General features: G+C 49.2%; 1 protein-coding gene and 1 long non-coding RNA gene across 2 annotated transcripts in view; one reads left to right on the forward strand and one right to left on the reverse strand.

Moving 5' to 3' along the window:
* The window catches only part of LOC309388305, a 393,048-nt gene that overhangs the window by 54,009 nt on the left and 317,219 nt on the right, over positions 1–21,820 (forward strand). The gene's annotated exons all lie outside the window — the stretch shown is intronic.
* ABR (ABR activator of RhoGEF and GTPase) overlaps positions 1–21,820 on the reverse strand; it is a 167,669-nt gene that overhangs the window by 52,042 nt on the left and 93,807 nt on the right. The window contains 10 exon segments of the mRNA XM_081945401.1: positions 9,017–9,148; positions 11,992–12,089; positions 13,324–13,398; positions 15,057–15,161; positions 17,188–17,263; positions 17,800–17,922; positions 19,885–19,910; positions 19,913–19,994; positions 19,996–20,050; positions 21,659–21,780. Of these exon segments, the coding sequence (XP_081801527.1) occupies positions 9,017–9,148; positions 11,992–12,089; positions 13,324–13,398; positions 15,057–15,161; positions 17,188–17,263; positions 17,800–17,922; positions 19,885–19,910; positions 19,913–19,994; positions 19,996–20,050; positions 21,659–21,780 (894 nt within the window).

The raw sequence follows: 21,820 nt of genomic DNA on the forward strand, positions 1-21,820 counted from the left end.
GGAATAACAAAGTAACAGAGGGGACCTCGGAGGTCATCTAGTCCAACCCCCTGCTCATGCAGGAAATGCTATGCCATTTCGGACAAATGGCTGTCCAGTCTCTCCTTAAAAATCTCCAGGGTTGGAGTACTCACAACTTCTGGTGGCAAGCTGTTCCACTGGCTAATTGTTCTAATTGTCAGGAAAATTCTGCATACGGGATCTCATCACAGAATTCAGCATGTCTCAATTTCCTCCCCCCCCCAACCATTCCCAGTAATTGCACACTCTAGCGTGAAAAAAAAGCACCGAAATAAGTGACTTTATGAGCGTTTTTCACTCTTACAACTGCCGCCATATCCCCATGATCACGTGATCCAAATTTTTAGACGCTTGGCAGCTGACTCACATTTATGACGGTTGCAGCGTCCTGGCCTGACATGATTCCATCCACCTGAGCAAGCAAAGTCAGCGAGGAAGCCGGATTCACTTAACGACCGTGGGGCTAACTTAACCACCGCAGTGATTTTCGCTCAATGACTGTGGCGAGAAAGGTCGCAAAACGGGGCGAAATTAACTGAACCGCTGTCTCGCTTCGCAAATGGAAACTTCGCCCTTGGTTGCGGTCGTAAGATGAGGACCGCCTGTATTGAAATACAAACTCAAGCACTGGCTTTGGAGAAATTCTAAAATTCCCAGCCGTGCCATCTGATATGTTCAGCTCAACAAGGCTCGGTGCGAAACAGCGAGCACAAAACGACAACGTCGCACCATTTGCAGAGAGCAAACAACACACCTGAGCATTTTAAGATCAGGCTCCGAATCCCACTGGCAAATGAGTGTAACCCTAATGACAACTGACAAGAACAAATTTCTCTGCAGATTTTTATTGCACTTGGGGTGAAAAGTAAATTTCCTTAAATCCCACACCATTTTTGGTAGTGTAAACAACAGGAATGTTCCAATTGTGTTCCCCAAAAGCTTTATGGGCGTCCCTAAGAAATTACAAGTAATTTATTTATTTAGGAGATTTATATTGCCAACTATTCGCATAAGGCAACTCAAAGCGGCTTAGATAAACGTTCCCCTCGCAGGTATGTGCTAGTCGTTCCCGACTCTAGGGCGCGGTGTTCATCTCCATTTCAAAGCCAAAGAGCCAGCGCTGTCCAAAGACGTCTCCGTGGTCAAGTGGCCGGCATGATTAAACACCGAAGGCGCACGGAACACTGTTCCCTTCCCACCAAAGGTGGTTCCTATTTTTCTACTTGCATTTTTTACTTGTTTTCGAACTGCTAGGTTGGCAGAAGCTGGGACAAGGAACGGGAGCTCACTCTGTTACGCGGCACTAGGGATTCGAACTGCTGAACTGCCAATCTTCTGATCGACAAACTCAGCGTCTTAGCCACTGAGCCGCCGCGTCCCATCCAAGGCGGCTTACAAAAATATAAAAACATCACATCAAAAACAATAAAACTAATAAAAGAATCATATATAATGAAGTAATACTTTTTTTTTTAAAAAAAGCCACCCTCTGCTCCTGTGAGAGCACATCATACGAGCCATTTAATGATCCTCGACCTACGGCCATAATGGAGTCCAAAATTCCCATTGCTAAGCGAGACGGTTGTTAAGTGACTTTTGCCAGATTTTTATGACCTTTCTGGCCGCAGATCACAAGTGAATCACTGCAGTGGCCAAGTGAGTCAATACAGTACAATACAATAGTAGAGTTGGAAGGGACCTTGGAGGTCTTCTAGTCCAACCCCCTGCCTAGGCAGGAAAACCTATACCGTTTCAGACAAATGGCTATCCAACATCTTCTTAAAGACTTCCAGTGTTGGGGCATTCACAACTTCTGGAGGCAAGCTGTTCCACTGATTCATTGTTCTAACTGTCAGGAAGTTTCTCCTCAGTTCTAGGTTGCTTCTCTCCTTGATTAGTTTCCACCCATTGCTTCTTGTTCTACCCTCAGGTGCCTTGGAGAATAGTTTGACTCCCTCTTCTTTGGGGCAACCCCTGAGATATTGGAAGACTGCTATCATGTCTCCCTGGGTCCTTCTTTTCATTCAACTAGACATGCCCAGTTCCTGCAACCGTTCTTCATATGTTTTAGTCTCCAGTCCCCTAATCCTCTTTCTTGCTCTTCTCTGCACTCTTTCCAGAGTCTCCACATCTTTTCTACATCGTGGCGACCAAAACTGGATGCAAATATTTCAAGTGTGGCCTTACCAAGGCCTTGTAAAGTGGTATTAACCCTTCACGTGATCTTGATTCCATCCCTCTGTTGATGCAGCCTAGAACTGTGTTGGCTTTTTTGGCAGCTGCTGCACACGGCTGGCTCCTATTTAAATGGTTGTCCACTAGGACTCCAAGATCCCTTTCACAGTTGCTACTGTTGAGCAAGGTACCACCAGGATCTCCTGCTTGAGCAGGGGGCCAAATACTACTCAAACATCACGAAATCTCCAGAAGCGTAAACCCTACAAACTTGAAATTTGACATGTATGTTCCTCTTGGCTTCTAGGTGCTCGCTAAGAAAGGATTGTTCGAAATGACCATCAGATCATTAGTATTTCTTATACGGTAATTAACACTCTCTGAATCTGATGCTAAGGAGTTCTACTCCCCCTCCCCACCTGAAAAGAACTCTGTTCCAACTGCCACTTGCCTCACATTCCGTTTCCTCAGTTCAAACTGGCAGACCTTCCACTCCTTCACTCAAGAGCGGTCTGGGGCTCCTAAAGTACTAAACGTCGCTACCTCACCAATATGTCTACTCCTTCTACCTCTGGAACGGCTTCTGGACTCAAGGCGGCGGGAGCGATACTCCCTTATGTGTTTCAGTCACCGACCACCGCCGAGCCAACGGATTGTGAACTGAATTTCTCCTGCATAGCCCGATCACATAGCTTCGTCGTGAAGCACGGGTATCCAGCTAGTAAATAATATTATTTTCTCCCTAATCCGAGCGGCATTTTCTCTCTCTCTCTCTCTCTCTTCCCGGGAACAATCTTATCTAGGGCAGACTCCGAGGGAGCCGATAAATGTGCAGATGGAGAAGAGAACAGTTGAGGCAGGAAAAAGCACGCCTCCGGGGGGATTTACTGTCTTGGCACAAAGGAACTGGCGGTGCCTCCGGCTGGCATCGGGCAGATAGCTTGAGAAGCATCCTGCTGGCACCCCCACCCCCCAAGAGGAGGGGAGGACAAATTTGAACCCTGGCGACGTTTCGGGTTCCGCACCTCCTACGGGAATTTGCGATCATGATAGCGCTAGATTCTAAGCAGCCGGAAAACTTGGGGGAAATCTGCAAGGCCCCAGAGAACGATGCGTTGCAGGGAGTCCTCGACTTATGATGGTTCATTTAGTGACCAAACTAAACGGAGGGTCAACGGCACTGAAAAAAAGGGGCTTAGGGTCGTTTTTTCCCACACTTACGACCGTTGCGGCATTCCCGTGGTCACGTGATCAAAATTTGGCCGCTTGGCAACTGACTCATATTTATGACAGTCACAGCGGCCCAGGGTCAAGTGATCCCATCACACAAAAGTTTCTGGTTTAGAATGAAAGGTGTCAATCAAAATAAGGGGCACTGGACTCCAGATTTTTGGCTACTTTGCTCAGAGTTCATTCCATCCTCGCGCTGATGACGTTTCCTAGTTGGGTCATGAAACGTCTGCATCAAAACAACTCAAGCTCAGAGACCACCAAGGACTCCATAATTCTCCTCCCCCTTCACTTCATCCTCCTCCCCGCTCTCCTCCTCTTCCTCACAAATGCCACTTCCTTCTAGCATTGATTCTACTGCCTAGTTGGGTAATGAAACATCTGCAAGAAAACCACCAAGCTCAGAGAGCACTAAGGACCCCACAATCTTCCTCCTCCTCCTCCTCCTCCTCCTCTTCTTCCTCCTCCTCTTTACAAACTCCCTCCCTTCTAGCACTGATATTGTTACCTAGCTGGGCCATGAAAGGTCTGCAAGAAAACCACCAAGCTCAGAGAGCACCAAGGACCTCGCAGTCCTTTTCCTTCTCCTCCTCCTCCTCCTCCTCCTCCTCCTCCTCCTCCTCCTCCTCCTCCTCCTCCTCCTCTTCTTCCTCCTCCTCTTTACAAACTCCCTCCCTTCTAGCACTGATATTGTTACCTAGCTGGGCCATGAAAGGTCTGCAAGAAAACCACCAAGCTCAGAGAGCACCAAGGACCTCGCAGTCCTTTTCCTTCTCCTCCTCCTCCTCCTCCTCCTCCTCCTCCTCCTCCTCCTCTCCACAAATCCCCCTCCCTTCTAGCCTTGATGATGTTACCAAGTTGGGTCACGAAACGTCTGCAAGAAAACCCCCAAGCTCAGAGACTATAAAGCACCCCATAATCCTCTTTAAACCTCCTCCTCCTCTCCACAAATCTTCTAGCATTGATGATGTTACCTTGTTGGGTCATGAAACGTCTGCAATACAACCACCAAGCAAAGAGCTCCAAGAATCCCACAATCTTCCTTCTCCTCCTCCTCCTCCTCCTCCTCCTCCTCCTCCTCTTTGCAAACCCCCTCCCTTCTAGCACTGATGTTATTACCTAGTTGGGTTATGAAACGTCTGCAAGAAAACCCCCAAGCTCAGAGAGCACCAACACACAGTTCACTGCTGAATTACAAATATTCCCTTCTATTTTGCTTTGTTTATAACTCTGACAATCCCAGGGCCTGACGCTAACAGCAAACCAAAACCAAAGTGGTCCCAGCTCACAACAACAATATGCAAAAGCGACACATTCAATTCAGCTTTTGACTGTTTCTAAGCTACACGTAATAGCCAGCCCTCTGTTCAAGCAGGAGGAAGGGTGGATTTCAAGTCCCAGAATTCCCCAGCCAGGATGCTTTAAGAAGAGTGGAGCCTAATTCCCAGAATTCCCTAGCTGGCATCCTGCGATGAATGGACTTCAATGAAAGTGAGCAAGATTGAGAAATATTAACATTATAGAGCTGGGCAGAAGATCTCCAAGGTCCCTTCCAACTCTGTTATTCTTTTATTAAAGCAATAAAAAAGCCTGACTGGGGGATTCTGGGAGTGGAAGTCCTCCCCTCTTAAAGCATTCTGGCTGGGGGATTCTGGGAGTGGAAGTCCTCCCCTCTTAAAGCATGGCTGGATGGGGGATTCTGGGAGTTGAAGCCCACCCCTTTTAAAGCATGGCTGGCTGGGGGATTCTGGGAGTGGAAGCCCTCCCCTCTTAAAGCAGGCTGGCTGGGGGATTCTGGGAGTGGAAGCCCTCCCCTCTTAAAGCAGGCTGGCTGGGGGATTCTGGGAGTGGAAGCCCACCCCTCTTAAAGCATGGCTGGATGGGGGATTCTGGGAGTGGAAGCCCACCCCTTTTAAAGCAGGCTGGCTGGGGGATTCTGGGAGTGGAAGTCCTCCCCTCTTAAAGCATGCTGGCTGGGGGATTCTGGGAGTGGAAGTCTACCCCTCTTACAGCATGCCTGGCTGGGGGATTCTGGGAATTGAAGTCCACCCCTCTTAAAGCAGGCTGGCTGGGGGATTCTGGGAGTGGAAGTCCTCCCCTCTTAAAGCAGGCTGGCTGGGGGATTCTGGGAGTGGAAGACCTCCCCTCTTAAAGCAGGCTGGCTGGGGGATTCTGGGAGTGGAAGTCCTCCCCTCTTAAAGCAGGCTGACTGGGGGATTCTGGGAGTGGAAGTCCTCCCCTCTTAAAGCAGGCTGGCTGGGGGATTCTGGGAGTGGAAGACCTCCCCTCTTAAAGCATGCTGGCTGAAGGATTCTGGGAGTGGAAGTCCTCCACTCTTAAAGCATTCTGGGTGGAGGATTCTGGGAGTGGAAGCCCTCCCCTCTTAAAGCCTGCTGGCTGGGGGATTCTGGGAATTGAAGTCCACCCCTCTTAAAGCATCCTGGCTGGGGGATTCTGGGAGCGGAAGTCCTCCCCTCTTAAAGCAGGCTGGCTGGGGGATTCTGGGAGTGGAAGACCTCCCCTCTTAAAGCCTGCTGGCTGGGGGATTCTGGGAATTGAAGTCCACCCCTCTTAAAGCATCCTGGCTGGGGGATTCTGGGAGCGGAAGTCCTCCCCTCTTAAAGCAGGCTGGCTGGGGGATTCTGGGAGTGGAAGTCCACCCCTCTTAAAGCAGGCTGGCTGGGGGATTCTGGGAGTGGAAGTCCTCCCCTCTTAAAGCATCCTGGCTGGGGGATTCTGGAAGTGGAAGTCCTCCCCTCTTAAAGCATGGCTGGCTGGGGGATTCTGGAAGTGGAAGTCCTCCCCTCTTAAAGCATGGCTGGCTGGGGGATTCTGGAAGTGGAAGTCCTCCCCTCTTAAAGCAGGCTGGCTGGGGGATTCTGGGAGTGGAAGTCCACCCCTCTTAAAGCAGGCTGGCTGGGGGATTCTGGGAGTGGAAGTCCTCCCCTCTTAAAGCATCCTGGCTGGGGGATTCTGGAAGTGGAAGTCCTCCCCTCTTAAAGCATCCTGGCTGGGGGATTCTGGAAGTGGAAGTCCTCCCCTCTTAAAGCATGGCTCGCTGGGGGATTCTGGAAGTGGAAGTCCTCCCCTCTTAAAGCAGGCTGGCTGGGGGATTCTGGGAGTGGAAGTCCACCCCTCTTAAAGCAGGCTGGCTGGGGGATTCTGGGAGTGGAAGTCCTCCCCTCTTAAAGCATCCTGGCTGGGGGATTCTGGGAGTGGAAGTCCTCCCCTCTTAAAGCATGGCTGGCTGGGGGATTCTGGAAGTGGAAGTCCTCCCCTCTTAAAGCATGGCTGGCTGGGGGATTCTGGAAGTGGAAGTCCTCCCCTCTTAAAGCAGGCTGACTGGGGGATTCTGGAAGTGGAAGTCCTCCCCTCTTAAAGCAGGCTGGCTGGGGGATTCTGGGAGTGGAAGTCCACCCCTCTTAAAGCAGGCTGGCTGGGGGATTCTGGGAGTGGAAGTCCTCCCCTCTTAAAGCATCCTGGCTGGGGGATTCTGGGAGTGGAAGTCCTCCCCTCTTAAAGCATCCTGGCTGGGGGATTCTGGAAGTGGAAGTCCTCCCCTCTTAAAGCATGGCTGGCTGGGGGATTCTGGAAGTGGAAGTCCTCCCCTCTTAAAGCATGGCTGGCTGGAGGGTTCTGGGAGTGGAAGCCCTCCTCTCTTAAAGCAGGCTGGCTGGGGGATTCTGGGAGTGGAAGTCCACCCCTCTTAAAGCAGGCTGGCTGGGGGATTCTGGGAGTGGAAGTCCTCCCCTCTTAAAGCATCCTGGCTGGGGGATTATGGGAGTGGAAGTCCTTCCCTCTTAAAGAATGCTGGCTGGGGGATTCTGGAAGTGGAAGTCCTCCCCTCTTAAAGCATGGCTGGCTGGGGGATTCTGGAAGTGGAAGTCCTCCCCTCTTAAAGCAGGCTGGCTGGGGGATTCTGGGAGTGGAAGTCCACCCCTCTTAAAGCAGGCTGGCTGGGGGATTCTGGGAGTGGAAGTCCTCCCCTCTTAAAGCATCCTGGCTGGGGGATTCTGGAAGTGGAAGTCCTCCCCTCTTAAAGCATCCTGGCTGGGGGATTCTGGAAGTGGAAGTCCTCCCCTCTTAAAGCATGGCTGGCTGGGGGATTCTGGAAGTGGAAGTCCTCCCCTCTTAAAGCATCCTGGCTGGGGGATTCTGGGAGTGGAAGTCCTCCCCTCTTAAAGCATCCTGGCTGGAGGGTTCTGGGAGTGGAAGCCCTCCCCTCTTAAAGCAGGCTGGCTGGGGGATTCTGGGAGTGGAAGTCCTCCCCTCTTAAAGCATCCTGGCTGGGGGATTCTGGAAGTGGAAGTCCTCCCCTCTTAAAGCATCCTGGCTGGGGGATTCTGGAAGTGGAAGTCCTCCCCTCTTAAAGCAGGCTGGCTGGGGGATTCTGGGAGTGGAAGTCCTCCCCTCTTAAAGCATGGCTGGCTGGGGGATTCTGGAAGTGGAAGTCCTCCCCTCTTAAAGCATGGCTGGCTGGGGGATTCTGGAAGTGGAAGTCCTCCCCTCTTAAAGCAGGCTGGCTGGGGGATTCTGGGAGTGGAAGTCCTCCCCTCTTAAAGCAGGCTGGCTGGGGGATTCTGGGAGTGGAAGTCCTCCCCTCTTAAAGCATCCTGGCTGGGGGATTCTGGAAGTGGAAGTCCTCCCCTCTTAAAGCATGGCTGGCTGGGGGATTCTGGAAGTGGAAGTCCTCCCCTCTTAAAGCATGGCTGGCTGGGGGATTCTGGGAGTGGAAGTCCTCCCCTCTTAAAGCATCCTGGCTGGGGGATTCTGGGAGTGGAAGTCCTCCTCTCTTAAAGCATCCTGGCTGGAGGGTTCTGGGAGTGGAAGCCCTCCCCTCTTAAAGCAGGCTGGCTGGGGGATTCTGGGAGTGGAAGTCCACCCCTCTTAAAGCAGGCTGGCTGGGGGATTCTGGGAGTGGAAGTCCTCCCCTCTTAAAGCATCCTGGCTGGGGGATTATGGGAGTGGAAGTCCTTCCCTCTTAAAGAATGCTGGCTGGGGGATTATGGGAGTGGAAGTCCTCCCCTCTTAAAGCATGGCTGGCTGGGGGATTCTGGAAGTGGAAGTCCTCCCCTCTTAAAGCATGGCTGGCTGGGGGATTCTGGGAGTGGAAGTCCTCCCCTCTTAAAGCATCCTGGCTGGGGGATTCTGGGAGTGGAAGTCCTCCTCTCTTAAAGCATCCTGGCTGGAGGGTTCTGGGAGTGGAAGCCCTCCCCTCTTAAAGCAGGCTGGCTGGGGGATTCTGGGAGTGGAAGTCCACCCCTCTTAAAGCAGGCTGGCTGGGGGATTCTGGGAGTGGAAGTCCTCCCCTCTTAAAGCATCCTGGCTGGGGGATTATGGGAGTGGAAGTCCTTCCCTCTTAAAGAATGCTGGCTGGGGGATTATGGGAGTGGAAGTCCTCCCCTCTTAAAGCATGGCTGGCTGGGGGATTCTGGGAGTGGACTCCACCCCTCTTAAAGCATGGGAGGTGTGTTCCATCCCTTTTCTTGAGATGCTAGCTTTCTCCTTGCAAGGAGCATGCCGTACAACGCCTCCCCCGCTGCCGCCGTGTGAAAGGTTTGTGAAAAGAGATCCTTTTTTAGCCCCGCACCTGGACTTGCCACTTGCCCACGATCCGATCGACAATTTCGTTGTTGTCTTTGTTCAGCTTTGTCTTCTGGTAACATTTCTCGTAGCAGAGAATGCGCAGGTACTGGGAGCCTTCCAGCTCGATTTCAAATTCCTGCAGAATCAGACGAGGAGGAGGAGGAGGAGGTTAGAGAAGTTTGCGACGGTAGTGGAAAAGCTGAGTTACGACCCGTTTTCACACTTAACGACCGTTGTAGCCTCCCCCTGGTCGTGTGATCAAAAATGCAGATGTTTGGCAATTGCTTCACATTTACGACGGTCTCAGTGTCCCAGGGTCACCTGATCCCCTCCTGCGACCGTCCGACAAGCAAAGTCGATGGGGGAAGCCCAATTCACTCAATAACCATGCGACTGACTTAAGAGCTGTGGTGGCTCACTTAACAACGGTGACACGAAAGGTCATGAAGAAAAGTTTGGGGCCCTATTGGGGTCATAAGATGAGGACTAGGTCTATTACAGCAATGGTCAAATAAGTACGCAGACCAAATACAACAAAAAAAAATCCTCATTTTCAGAGGGTCCAGGAGCCGTGAAGGGTCATACAAGAAGTCCTCGACTTACGACCGCCACTGAGCCCGAACCTGCCATTGCTACAGAAGATTAAGTGAGTTTCGCCCCATTTTACGATCTTGTGGCCCCAGCTTGTTTAGCCAATCACTGGGGCTGTTAAGCGAATCGTGCTGTCGTTAAACGAATCCGGCTTCCCCATTGACCTGGCTTGTCGGAAGGTTACCCCAGCGACACTGCGACCGTCATAAATACGAATCGGTGGCCCAGTGCCTGTATTTCGATCATGGAGATGGTGAAATGGTCGCAAGTGGGGAAAATGGGCACAACTTGCAACCGCAATGGGCCAGCTCTATTATGGTTGTATGTCGAGGACTCCTAATATGATATCAGTCTTCCAATATCTCAGGGGCTGCCCCAAAGAAGAGGGAGTCAAGCTATTCTCCAAGGCACCTGAGGGCAGAACAAGAAACAATGGGTGGAAACTAATCAAAGAGAGAAGCAACTTAGAACTGAGGAGAAATTTCCTGACAGTTAGAACAATTAACCAGTGGAACTGCTTGCCTCCAGAAGTCGTGAATGGTCCAATACTCGAGATTTTTAAGAGGAGATTGGATAACCATTTGTCTGAACTGGTGTAGGGTTGTCTGCCTAGGCAGAAGGTTGGACTAGAAGACCTCCAAGGTCCCTTCCAATTCTGTTATTCTATTCTATTTTATTCTATTCTATTCTTTATTCTATTCTTTCCATATTCTTTCCATATTCTATTCTATTCTATATTCTATTCTATATTCTATTCTTTCCATATTCTTTCCATATTCTATTCTATTCTACTCTATTCTAGTCTAGTCTATTCTATATTCTATTCTTTCCATATTCTTTCCATATTCTATTCTATTCTACTCTATTCTATTCTATTCTATTCTATATTCTTTCCATATTCTATTCTATTCTATATTCTATTCTTTCCATATTCTTTTCATATTCTATTCTATATTCTATTCTTTCCATATTCTTTCCATATTCTTTCCATATTCTATTCTATTCTATTCTATATTCTATTATTTCCATATTCTTTTCTTTCTATATTCTTTCCATATTCTATTCTATTCTGTTCTATTCTACTGTATTGTATTGTATTGTATTCTTTTCTATATTCTATTATTTCCATATTCTTTTCTTTCCATATTCTTTCCCTATTCTATTCTATTCTATTCTATTCTATTCTATTCTATTCTAATATGCCCCACCATAAAGGTTTGACTAGAAACGAGAGGAGGCAGAGAGAGACTGGCAAAGTCCAGAGGCCTTTAAATTGGATTAATAAATAAAATAATCAATAAACTCCCAGCCGCATTGTTAGGTCATCTTCAGTTTGTACAGTAAATTGATAATTGCCTGTCGTTTCTTTTCCGGGAATCCCTTGCTGCCAAATGGCTGGGGGTGGGCCTCACAAGGGTTCGGATCGTCAAAGGTCGTCCTCGAGTTACGACAGCAATTGAGACCCAAAATCGATCTTGCTAAGTGAGAGCCTTGTTAAGGGAGCTTTGCCCCATTTTACGACCGCTCTTGTTAAGAGAAGGGCGAGTTGCGGCATTTGTTGTTTAGGGAGTTATTGTATTGGTTAAGTGGCTCACCGCAGCTGATAAGTTAGCAACAACACGGTCATTAAGCGCATCAGACTTCCCCCATGGACTTGGAAGGTCGCAAAAGGGATCGCATGTCCCTGGGGACACATCGGCCGTCATAAATATGAACCAGTGGCCGAATTGTAACTTTCAGCGGTCACTCAATGAACCGTTGTAAGTGGAGGACTAGCTAGCAGTTTCCTTCGTAATTTAATCCAGTTTTTGCACAGCCCGACGTAACTCAAGCAAAATTATAAAAATTGCACAATCACAATCGCTCCCCCCCTCCACTCCAATTGGGGCATCTCCCACCAAGGACGGGTAAAACGACTCCAGTACTTCTGAGAATGTGCAGAATGTCTTTTCTGCCCTGGGGTTCAAGGCCATACTAGCTTCCTCCTCACCTTCCTATGGAGGCAGTCCTCAACTTACAACAATCCATTTAGCGACCATTCAAAGTTACAAGCAAAGTCAGTGAGGAAGCCAGATTCGTTTAACGACCGTGTTACTAACTGAACAACTGCAGCAATTCACTTAACCGTGGCAGGAAAGGCCACTAAATGGGGCCAGGCCCACTTAACAACTGTCTCGCTTAGCAATGGAAAATTGGGGCGTCATAAGTCAAGGACTACCTACGTCAGAAATCAGCGATAAAAGCTGGTGGCAATCAGCACATGCTCAGAGGAAGCGCAGCAAAGCAATTGGCTTCTTTTATCCCAAACGGGCTATGGAAGGGGTATGTATTTTGCCCCCGTGGGGCAAAGCACTCTGTACACGCTCAGAGGCATCGCGCATGGCTTACCTCGTTCCACTGCGGCTCCGTTGTGTCCCGGAAAACCCGTGTTTTGGCTTTGCTGACAAAATACCCGAAAGAGTCGACTTCAAGAGTACAGTAGAGGTCTAAGAGCATCGGGGGGAAAAGAAAAAAAAAATTACATTTCACCTGAAGGAACGTCCTAAAATCCATCCCTTAGGGCCGGGGTGGCGAACCTATGGCACGGTGGTACGCGGAGCCATTGGTCAGGGCACGGGAGGCATGAGTTCACCCTTTTTAAAAGCCATTATACGCCCTCCCCAGGCTCCAGGGGCTTTATAGGAGCCTGGGGAGGGCGAAAAGTGCCTCCCCCCCCCTCCGGAGGCCGTCCGGAGGCTTCAGGAGCTTCCCTGAAACCTCCGGAGCGCAAAAAAACGGCCCTATGGGCAAACCGGACGTTCAGGAACAGACTTCCGGTTTGCTCGGAGGTTCATTTTGACTGCTCTGGAGGCTTCAGGGAAGGGTCCTGAAGGTCCCTGAAGCCTCCGGAGGGCCTCCCGGGGGGGTGGGTGGCTTTTTTCGCCCTCCCCAGGCTACTGGAGCCTGTGGAAGGTGAAAAAAGCATGCAAAAAATGGGGGGGGGGTCGCGCATTCCATTATGCTGGCTGGGGGATTCTGGGATTTGGAGAGGAGGAGGAAGAGGAAGAGGAGGAGGAGGATTATGGCTCTCTGGGTGTGTCCTTGCAGACATTTCATGACCCAACTAGGTAACATCATCAGTGCTAGAAGGGGAGGAGGAGGAGGAAGACTGTGGCTCTCTGAGCTGGGTGGTTTTCTTGCAGACGTTTCATGACCCAATTAGGTAACATCATCAGTGCTAGAAGGGAGTGGGGTTTGTGGAGAGGAGGAGGAGGAGGAGGAGGAGGAGGAAGATGAAGAGGATTTTTTGGAGTCCTTGTTGCTCTCTGAGTTTGATGGTTTTCTTGCAGACGTTTCATGACCCAACTAGATAACATCATCAGTGCTAGAAGGGGAGGGGGGAGGAGGAGGAAGACTGTGGCTCTCTGAGCTTGGGTGTTTCCTTGCAGACGTTTCATGACCCAACTAGGGAACATCATCAGTGCTACTAAGGGAAGGGGTTTTTGCAGAAAGGAGGAGGAGGACGGTGAGGGTTTGCTGGGATCCGCAGATCCATCCCTTCTGAAATGACCACCCAATAGTGGGGGGGGGGGCTCAGCTGGACGCCTGCAGGCCCTCCCTATGTGAAGCTGCAGCTCGGTCAAAGGATGCCATAGAAGGCGCCAGGGAGGGGAAGCCACGGGGAAGATGCAAAAAATAATTGTAATCTAATTTGATCTACTCAATCAATCCGGCACTTACTGGCAGATTGCTGGAAGCCCTTGACCGAGTGGAGAATGACATGGAGAAAGCCGCACATTCCTTGAAGTTTGTCATCTGCTGAGGAGGGACCGGACGGGGACACACACACACACACACACACACACAGAGCGAGAGAGCTATTAGATGTGGCTTTCTTTTATTTTTCCTTCCTGCACATTTATATTTCATTTCCAAAGTCCAAACACCAAACGAAGAAAAGAAAAAAAAGAAATCAAGCCTCGTTGAACGCTAACGATGAATATTTTTTGAAAAAGAAATTACATTTACCCCAAAAAGGCACTTTTATTTCCTTGGCGCTAGATTGTAATTGCAACCCCAAGAAATGCCAAGGGGTGAAAAACAGCCTGCTAAAAAGGGAGAGTCACCGGGTGGCACGCCGGGAGCCGGGAACGAAAGGGGCAGGGGGGGCTTGAAAAGAGCAGAGGAGCCCTTAATTTGGGGGGTCACACGAGTAGGAAGGAGCCGCCTCCCCCCCCCCCCATGCTTTGCTCCCACACGCTGCTTTTGGGAACGGAGAGGTCTCGCCCGGAAACTGTTTTAATGAGCTAAAAAGTTAGCTTAATTGGCCGCAACTTTTCCCAAAGCATCTTATGACTTAACAACTCTTAAATATTAAGGTTTTTTTTTAAAAAAAACCCACTTTTTCGTGGCTTCCCACGCTTCAAAAAGGCAGGAAAAATATATATATTATTTTCGGGATAGTTGCAAAAGCAAACTCTTTGCAACCATACCGCCACCTACTGGTGGGAAAAGGAATAAACTTAGCGCTTCAAACTTGTTATGAAGGGGAATCAGGAGGCAGGTATTGTCCTCGACATACGACCGCCATGGAGCCCGATATTTCTGTCGCTAAGAGAGCGGGTGGTTCAGTGAGTTTTTGCCCCATTTTGCGGCCTTCCTTGCCACGGTTGTTAACGGAATCACTGCAGTCGTTAAATCAGTCATGCGGTTGTTAAGTGAATCTAACTTCCCCGTAGTTTTGGCTGGTCAGAAGTTCGCAAAAGGGGATCACGTGACCCTGGGACACTGTGACCGTCATAAATGTGAGTCAGTTTCGACCCTGGGGGTGCTGCAATGGTCGTAAGTGTGAAAAACAGTCGTAAGTCACTTTTTCCTGACTTCAAACGGTCACTAGATGAACTGTTGTAAGTGAAGGATGACCTGTATGGTGCTTTTTTCTCTATTCTTTTAATTACAGGTTGTCCTCGACGTACAACGGTTCGCTTAGTGACTGTTCAAAGTTGCAACGGCACTGAAAAAAGTGACTTACGACCGTTTTTCACATTTACGACCATTGCAGCAAGCCCAGGGTCACGCGGTCAAAATTCAGACCGTTGGCAACTGACTCACATTTACGACGGTTGCAGCGTCCTGGGTCACGTGATCCCGTTTTGCGACCTTCCAAGAAACAAAGTCAATGGGGGAATAGCCAGATTCACTTAACAACCAAGTGACTAATTTAACAACCGCAGTGATCTGCTTAACAAACGTGGCAAGAAAAGTCATAAATTGAGACAAACTCACTGAAAAAAGATTTCACTTAGCGACGTAAATTCAGGGCCCGATTCTGGTCGTAACTCAAGGACTACCTGTGTAAGACACCCAGAGTCTCTGCAAAGTCCAACAGCTTCACATGACTGGCTGCCCAACACCCAACCTCCAATCATGCGGATCGGCGGTGCCGGGGGGGGCGGGGTCGCGGGCGCACTCACCGTCGGTGTTGCTGGTCAGAGGAATGTTGTGGACAGTCCGTAGCTTGAAACAAGATCCCATCAGATACTGCAGCTCCACAGAGCTTAGCACAAACGCCTGGAGATCTAAGGGGAACGGCAAAGGTTTAGCGAAAAGCCAGGAACACAGAGAGTCTCCTAGGGGGGCCTGTGTGTGTGTGAGAGAGAAAGAGACAGAGAGACAGAGACAGAGAGAAAGACAGAATGAAAGAGAGAAAGAGACAGAGAATGAGACAGAGAGAAAGAGAATGAAAGAGAAAGAGAGAGAGAGAGAATGAGACAGAGGGAATGAAAGAGAGAGAGAGAGAGAATGAGACAGAGAGAATGAAATAGAGAGAAGAGAGACAGAGAAAGAGAGAATGAAAGAGAGAGAGAATGAGACAGAAAGGAAGAGAATGAAAGAGAGAGACAGAGAGAGTGAAAGAGAGAGAAAGAGAGACAGAGAGAGAGAGGGAGAATGAAACAGAGAGGAAGAGAGAATGAAAGAGAGAGACAGAGAGAATGAAAGAGAAAGAGAGAGAGGGACAGAGAGAGAATGAGACACAGAGAAAGAGAGAATGAGAGAAAGAGAGAGAGACAGAGAGAGAATGAGACAGAGGGAGAGAGAGAGAATTAGACACAGAGAAAGAGAGAATGAAAGAGAGAGAGAATGAGAGATAGAATGAGACAGAAAGAGATAGAGATGGAATGAAAGAGATAGAATGAGAGAGATAGAATGAGACAGAAAGAGAGAGAGAATGAGAGAGATGGAATGAGAGAGAGGGAGAGAGAGAGGGAGGGGGAGAGAAGTGGGTTCCTACCGGTACGGTATGATTCGGCCAGAGAGGTAGTAACTCAGGCGGACACGTGACCGTACTGGTTCTATCCTGGGCGCCTCCATCTTTATTCCATGTTCTGCACCTGCCCAGAACAATCTTCATTGACCCCCCCCCCTTTTAATGGGGTGCGCATGCCAGTCCCAGAGATGGGCCGTTTTTTGCCTTCCCCAGCCTCTAGACTCCCTCCTGCAGGCTTCAGCCGGGCTGGGGGAAGGGGGAAATGCCCCCGTTTGTGTGAAAGACGGTCTGTTTTCCACCCATTTTTCGCAAGAGTGCTCCTGGGGGCCAGGGGGGAGGACAAAAATTTCTTTTTCCTTACTGGATAGTTTGCAGGCGCTCCCTTCGCTCCCTCTCTCTTATTCCTTCCTTTCCTCCCTTTTCTTTTTTCTCCCTTCCATCCTTCCTTCCCTTTTCTTTCATTCCCCTCCTCTCTTCTTCCTTTTCCTTTTTTCTCCCTCTCTCCCTTCCTTCCTTCCTTTTCTTTCATTTCCCCCCTCCCCTCCCTTCCCTTCCTTTTCTTTTTTCTCCCTTCCATCCTTCCTTCTGAAACTCAACAACTTCCTTCCTTCCTTTCCCTCCCTTCCCTCTCTTATTCCTTTTCTTCCTTTTCTTTTTGCCTGTCTATCCTTCCTTCTTAAACATGACCCATTCCTTCCCTCCCTTTTCTTTCATTTCCTTCACCTCCCTTCCTTTTTTCCCTTTTCTCTCTCTCCCATCCTTCCTTCTTAAACCCCTTCCTTCCTTCTCTTTCATTCCTTCCCCTCCCTCCCTCCCTTTTCTTTTTCCTCCCTTCCATCCTTCCTTCTGAAACTCAACAATTTCCTTCCTTTTCTTTCATTTCCCTCCCCTCCCTCTCTCTTATTCCTTCCCTCCTTTTATTTTTCCTCCCTTCCATCCTTCCTTCCTTGCCCTCCTCTCCCTCCTTCCCTTCTCCTTCCCTTTCCTTCCCTTTCCCTTCCCTTCCCTCTCCACTCCCTCCCTCCCTCTCTTTCCTCCCTCTCTCCCTCCCTCTTTCCCTTCCCTTCTTCTTCTGGTCAGACACAAAAGACCAGGTTGACATACAAACGTCCAGGAAACTGGAATTGGCTACGTGGGGATTCTTGACTCCAGCCGTAGATTCTGCCTTCTCCTACCATCCCCTGATTCAAGGATCAGTTTTCCACCCCGAAAGGGAGAAAAATCATATTTAATACACTTCATGAGTCTCAGCAACCCTTGGCTCTACCAAGAACATCTTGTTTCGTGGACCCCCAGCTGAAAACCCACGAGGGTCCTTCATGGGCCGCTTGACCCACCTTTCTTCTGCAGCTTCTGGATTGCTTCCCTCCACTCCGACCGTTCGTAGTCCGAGGACAGAAGGAAGAGGTAGCTCTGAAAAAGCCGAGAGAGAGAGCAAGGAAAGGGGCTTAGTCAGTGGGGCATCGTTGCCATCTCCTAAGCGGTGGTGGGGTCCTTGGGGATTTCTGAGCTCGGTTTCCTTGCAGACATTCAGTGCCCAACTAGGTAACATCATCAGTTGAGCAGGGAGGAGGGTTAATGGAGGAAGAGGAGGAGGAGGGGGGAGGACTGTGGGGTCTTTGGTGATTCTCTGAACTGGATTGTTTCCTTGCAGACATTTCAATACCAACTAGGGAACGACATCAGTATTAGAAGGGAGGGAGGATTTATGGAGGGGAGGAGGAGAAGGAGGAGGAGGAAAACTGTGGGGTCTTTGGTGCTCTCTGAGCTGGGTGGGTTCCTTGCAGACGTTTCATGACCCAACTAGGGAACATCATCAGTGCTAGAAGGGAGGGGGGTTTGCACAGGAGAAGGAGGAGGAAATGTGCTTTCCTCCTAAGCATCTTCAACAGGGCACCTTCCACCTGGCCTCCCCTTCTGGTCCCCAATCTCTACTCGGCCGGCCTTACCTTGCCGTTGCGGTTGTGGATCCGCAACGGGATGGAGGGCGAGTTGAGCAATAGCCAAAATTCGTTGTCGAACATTTTCTTCTTGAGACGCTCCATGGCTCGGCTCTGGCCTTTGTTGGCCTTCTGCAGAGGAAGAGGAGGAAGAGGAAGAAGGAGAAGAGGAAGAGAAAGAGAAAGGAGGAGAAGAGGAGGAAGAAAGAGAAGAAGGAGGAAAGGAAGAGGAAGAGGAAGAAGGAGAAGAGGAAGAGAAAGAAGGAGGAGGAGAGGTGGAGGAGGGAGAAGAAGAAGAAGGGAGGAAGAGGAAGGAGAGGGAGAAGGAGGAGGAGAAGAAGAAGAGGAGAAGGAGAGGAAGAGGGGGAGGAGGAAGAGGGAGGAGAAGAAGAGGAGGAAGAGGGAGAAGAGGGAGCGGAAGGAGGAGGAGAAGAGGAGGAGGAGGAATGGAAGAGGAGGAAGAGGAAGAAGGAGGAGGAAGAAGAGGAGGAGAAGAGGAGAAAGAGGAAGAAGGAGAAGAGAAGAGAAGAGGAAGAGAAAGGAGGAGGAAGAAGAGGAGGAGGAGAAGGAAGGAGAAGAAGAGGAGGAGGAAAGAAGAGGGGGAAGAGGAAGAGGAAGGAGGAAAGGAAGAGGAGAAAGAGGAAGAAGGAGAAGAGAAGAGAAGAGAAAGAAGGAGGAGGAGGAAGATGGAGAAGAAGAAGGAGAAGAAGAAGATGATGACGACGACTTAGACAGTTGGTCCAAACCTCCCAGCGGGACCCTCAGCCAAAAGGGCCCAATCACCCACCCACCCCAATCTCCAAGTACTGAGGCTCCTCCATCTGTCTCTGCCCCAGGAGGGCTTGGGAGAAGATTCCGGAAGAAAACCGGAGCTGTGCCCCGGGAAAACAAGGCAGGGTCAGAAAGAAACTCAAGATGGATTTTTCTTGATTCTCTTTCATAGCGGTAGCCCTCGACTCACAACAGTTCATTTAGTGACCATTCAAAGGGACAAAGGAACTGCCTTATGACCTGTTTTTCTCACGACCATTGAAGCAACCCCCAGGGTCACATGATCAAAATTCAGACCCTTGGCAATTTGACTCATATTTACGTCAAGTCACAGTGTCCATGTAGTCCCTTTTGCGACCTCTGACAAGCATCATCAATGGTGGAAACCAAATTCGCTTAGTGACTATGCTTCTGCTTAACGGACTGCAGGGATTCACTTAACAACGTGGTCAAAAAAACCATCCAAAAATTGGATTTAATTCATTCACTTCCTGCTTGGGTGGTGGGGGTTGGACTAGATGACCTACAAGGACCCTTCCAACTCTGTTAATCTGTTAATCCTTTTGCTCCTAACATTGTTGCTGTGAAGTTTCCTTGTAAATTGGAAAATGAGGTGAAAATTTAAAAAAATAAGCACAAGTGGTACTCGACTTACGGCCACGGTTGAGCCCGAATTTTTGGTTGTTAACTTGAGACGTTCGTCAAGCGAGTTTTGCCCCATTTTACAACCTTTCTTGTCACCGTTGTTAAGCGAATCACTGCCGTTGATCAAGTTGTTAATCCGGTTGTTAAGTGAATCCAGATTTCCCCATGGTCGTTATTATTTATTTATTTATTTATTTATTCACATTTCTAAACCGCCCCCTCTCCCAAAAAGGAGCCGGTTCGAAGGTCGCAAAAGAGGAATCACGTGACTTTGGGACACACGGCAACGGTCATAAGTATGAACCGGTGGCCAAACGTCTGAATTTTGATCACGTGACCCTGGGGAGGCTGCAACGCGTTAAGTGTGAAAAAAGGGTCCCGAGTCACTTTTTTCAATGCAGTTGTGTGACTTCGAACAGTCACTAAGTGAACGGTCGTAAGTCGAGAACCACCTGTACAAACTGGTTGCCAAGGGCCTGAATTTTGACCACGTGACGCTGGGGAGGCTGCAACGGTCGTAAGCGTGAAAATAAGGTCCCGAGTCCCTTTTTCTCAGTGACGTCGTGACTTTGAGCGGTCGCTAAACGAACGGTCGTAGGTTTGAGGACCCCCTGTATGCATCCCCAGCCCCTTCTCTCTGTTCGTCTGGAGTAAGCCCCCCGCCTGCCCTCCACTGACCTCCTTCTGCACTTCGCTCTTCATGAGGAGATCTTGATCTTCATATCCTCCAGGTCGTATTCCGGCATGGCCTGGACGTGTGGACACAGGTCGGACTCTTCCAAGGACGGGGAAGACCAGCTCCGCCAAAGGGACGTACCACTTGCACTCGTACTGCTGGTGCTTCCTGCACGGAGAGACCACCCCCCCTTCACCTTAGGACTCTCTGGCCCAGCTCAAGAACGACCACCAGGAGAGCCCAGCCAACAGGAGACCACCAGGAGAGCCCAGAGGGGCCGCTTCCATACCATTGCCCAGAAAATTCTACTCTTATTCCTAAACTATTCGATTCTATTGTTCTGTTCTGTTATTTTAAGTTCTATCCTATTCTTTCACATTCTGTTCTATTCTATTCTGTTCCATTCCTTTCTCATTCTATTCTATTCTGTTCTATTTCAAATTCTGTTCTATTCTACAGTATTTTGAATTCTGTCCCAATTCTATTTCAATTTCTAATCTACTCTAGTTTATTCTAGTCATCCAGTCTAATTCTTTCCTTTCTTTCCTTCCTTCATTTGAATCTTTCCTTTGAATCTTTCCTTCCCTCCTTCCTCCCTCCCTTGCTTCCTTCCTTCCTTCCTTCCTTCCACCCACTCACTCTTTTCCTTTCTCCTCACCCTTTCCTTTCTTTTTTCCTTCCCTTCCCCCTTCCCTTTTCTTTCCTTTCTCCTTTCCTTTCTCCTTCCCCCTTTCCTTTCTTTTTTCCTTCCCTTCCCCCTTCCCTTTTCTTTCCTTTCTCCTTTCCTTTCTCCTTCCCCCTTTCCTTTCTTTTTTCCTTTCCTTTCTCCTTCCCTTTTCTTTCCTTTCTCCTTTGCTTTCTCCTTCCCCCTTTCCTTTCTTTTTTCCTTTCCTTTCTCCTTCTCCCTTTCCTTTGCCTTTCCTTTCTCCTTTCCTTTCTTTTTTCCTTTCCTTCCCCCTTTCCTTTTCTTTCCTTTCTCCTTAGCTTTCTCCCTTCTTTTCTCCTTCTCCCTTTCCTTTCTTTTTTCCTTCCCTTCCCCCTTTCCTCTCCTTCCCTTTCTCCTTTCCTTTAGTTTCCTATTCTATTTCAAATTCTATTCTTTTTCTGTCCCATTTCCGTTCTTGTTATGTTTCTGTTTCATTTCTGTTCTAATTCTGTTCTGTTCGGATTCCATTCCATTCCCATTCTATAATAATAATAATAATAAATATTTATTTCTTAGCCGCACCCTCTCCCGAAGGACTCGGGGCGGCGTACAATGAAACATATGAAATAAATATGGACAAAACAAACATATAACAGAGACATATACCGAGACATACACAAGGAGGAGGTCGGCTGATAAATAAAACAATTAAAATACAGTCTTTAAAAACCCCTAGATAATTAAATATAATTAAAATACCCAGTAAAAGCCCGTCAGGAGCGATATGGTTAGATCAAAGTTGAGCCAGGCCAGCTGCTTGGAATAGGTGGGTCTTAAGCTTAATACGAAAGGAACGGAGGTCAGAGGTATTCCTAATATCCGGAGGGAGGTCATTCCACAGGGCTGGGCCCGCCACAGAGAAGGCTCTACTCCTAGGCGCCGCCCCCCGACACCGTCTGGTGGACGGCACCTGGAGGAGGCCCTCTCTGTGCGAGCGGATTGGTCGCAGGGATGTATGGGGCAGAATACGATCCCGCAAGTAACTAGGTCCTGAGCCATGGAGCGCTTTAAAGATTATTATCTTTATACTATGGCTGCTCCTACGGCCTCCTCTTCCCCCCGAGTCTCACCCGACGCCCGTTTTCTTCAACTTGGCGCAAAGCAAAACGTCCGTGAAAAGGAAAACGTGGCGCAGCTTGCGAGACCCTTCGGCCACCTCCACCAAGAAGCCATCCTTGACCAGCTGGCGGTTCTGCAGAAGGAGGAAAAACAGTACAAAAAAAATTCAACCC

This window comes from Natrix helvetica (assembly GCF_964273705.1).
Source record: "Natrix helvetica genome assembly, chromosome: 2".
NCBI lineage: Eukaryota > Metazoa > Chordata > Lepidosauria > Squamata > Natricidae > Natrix > Natrix helvetica.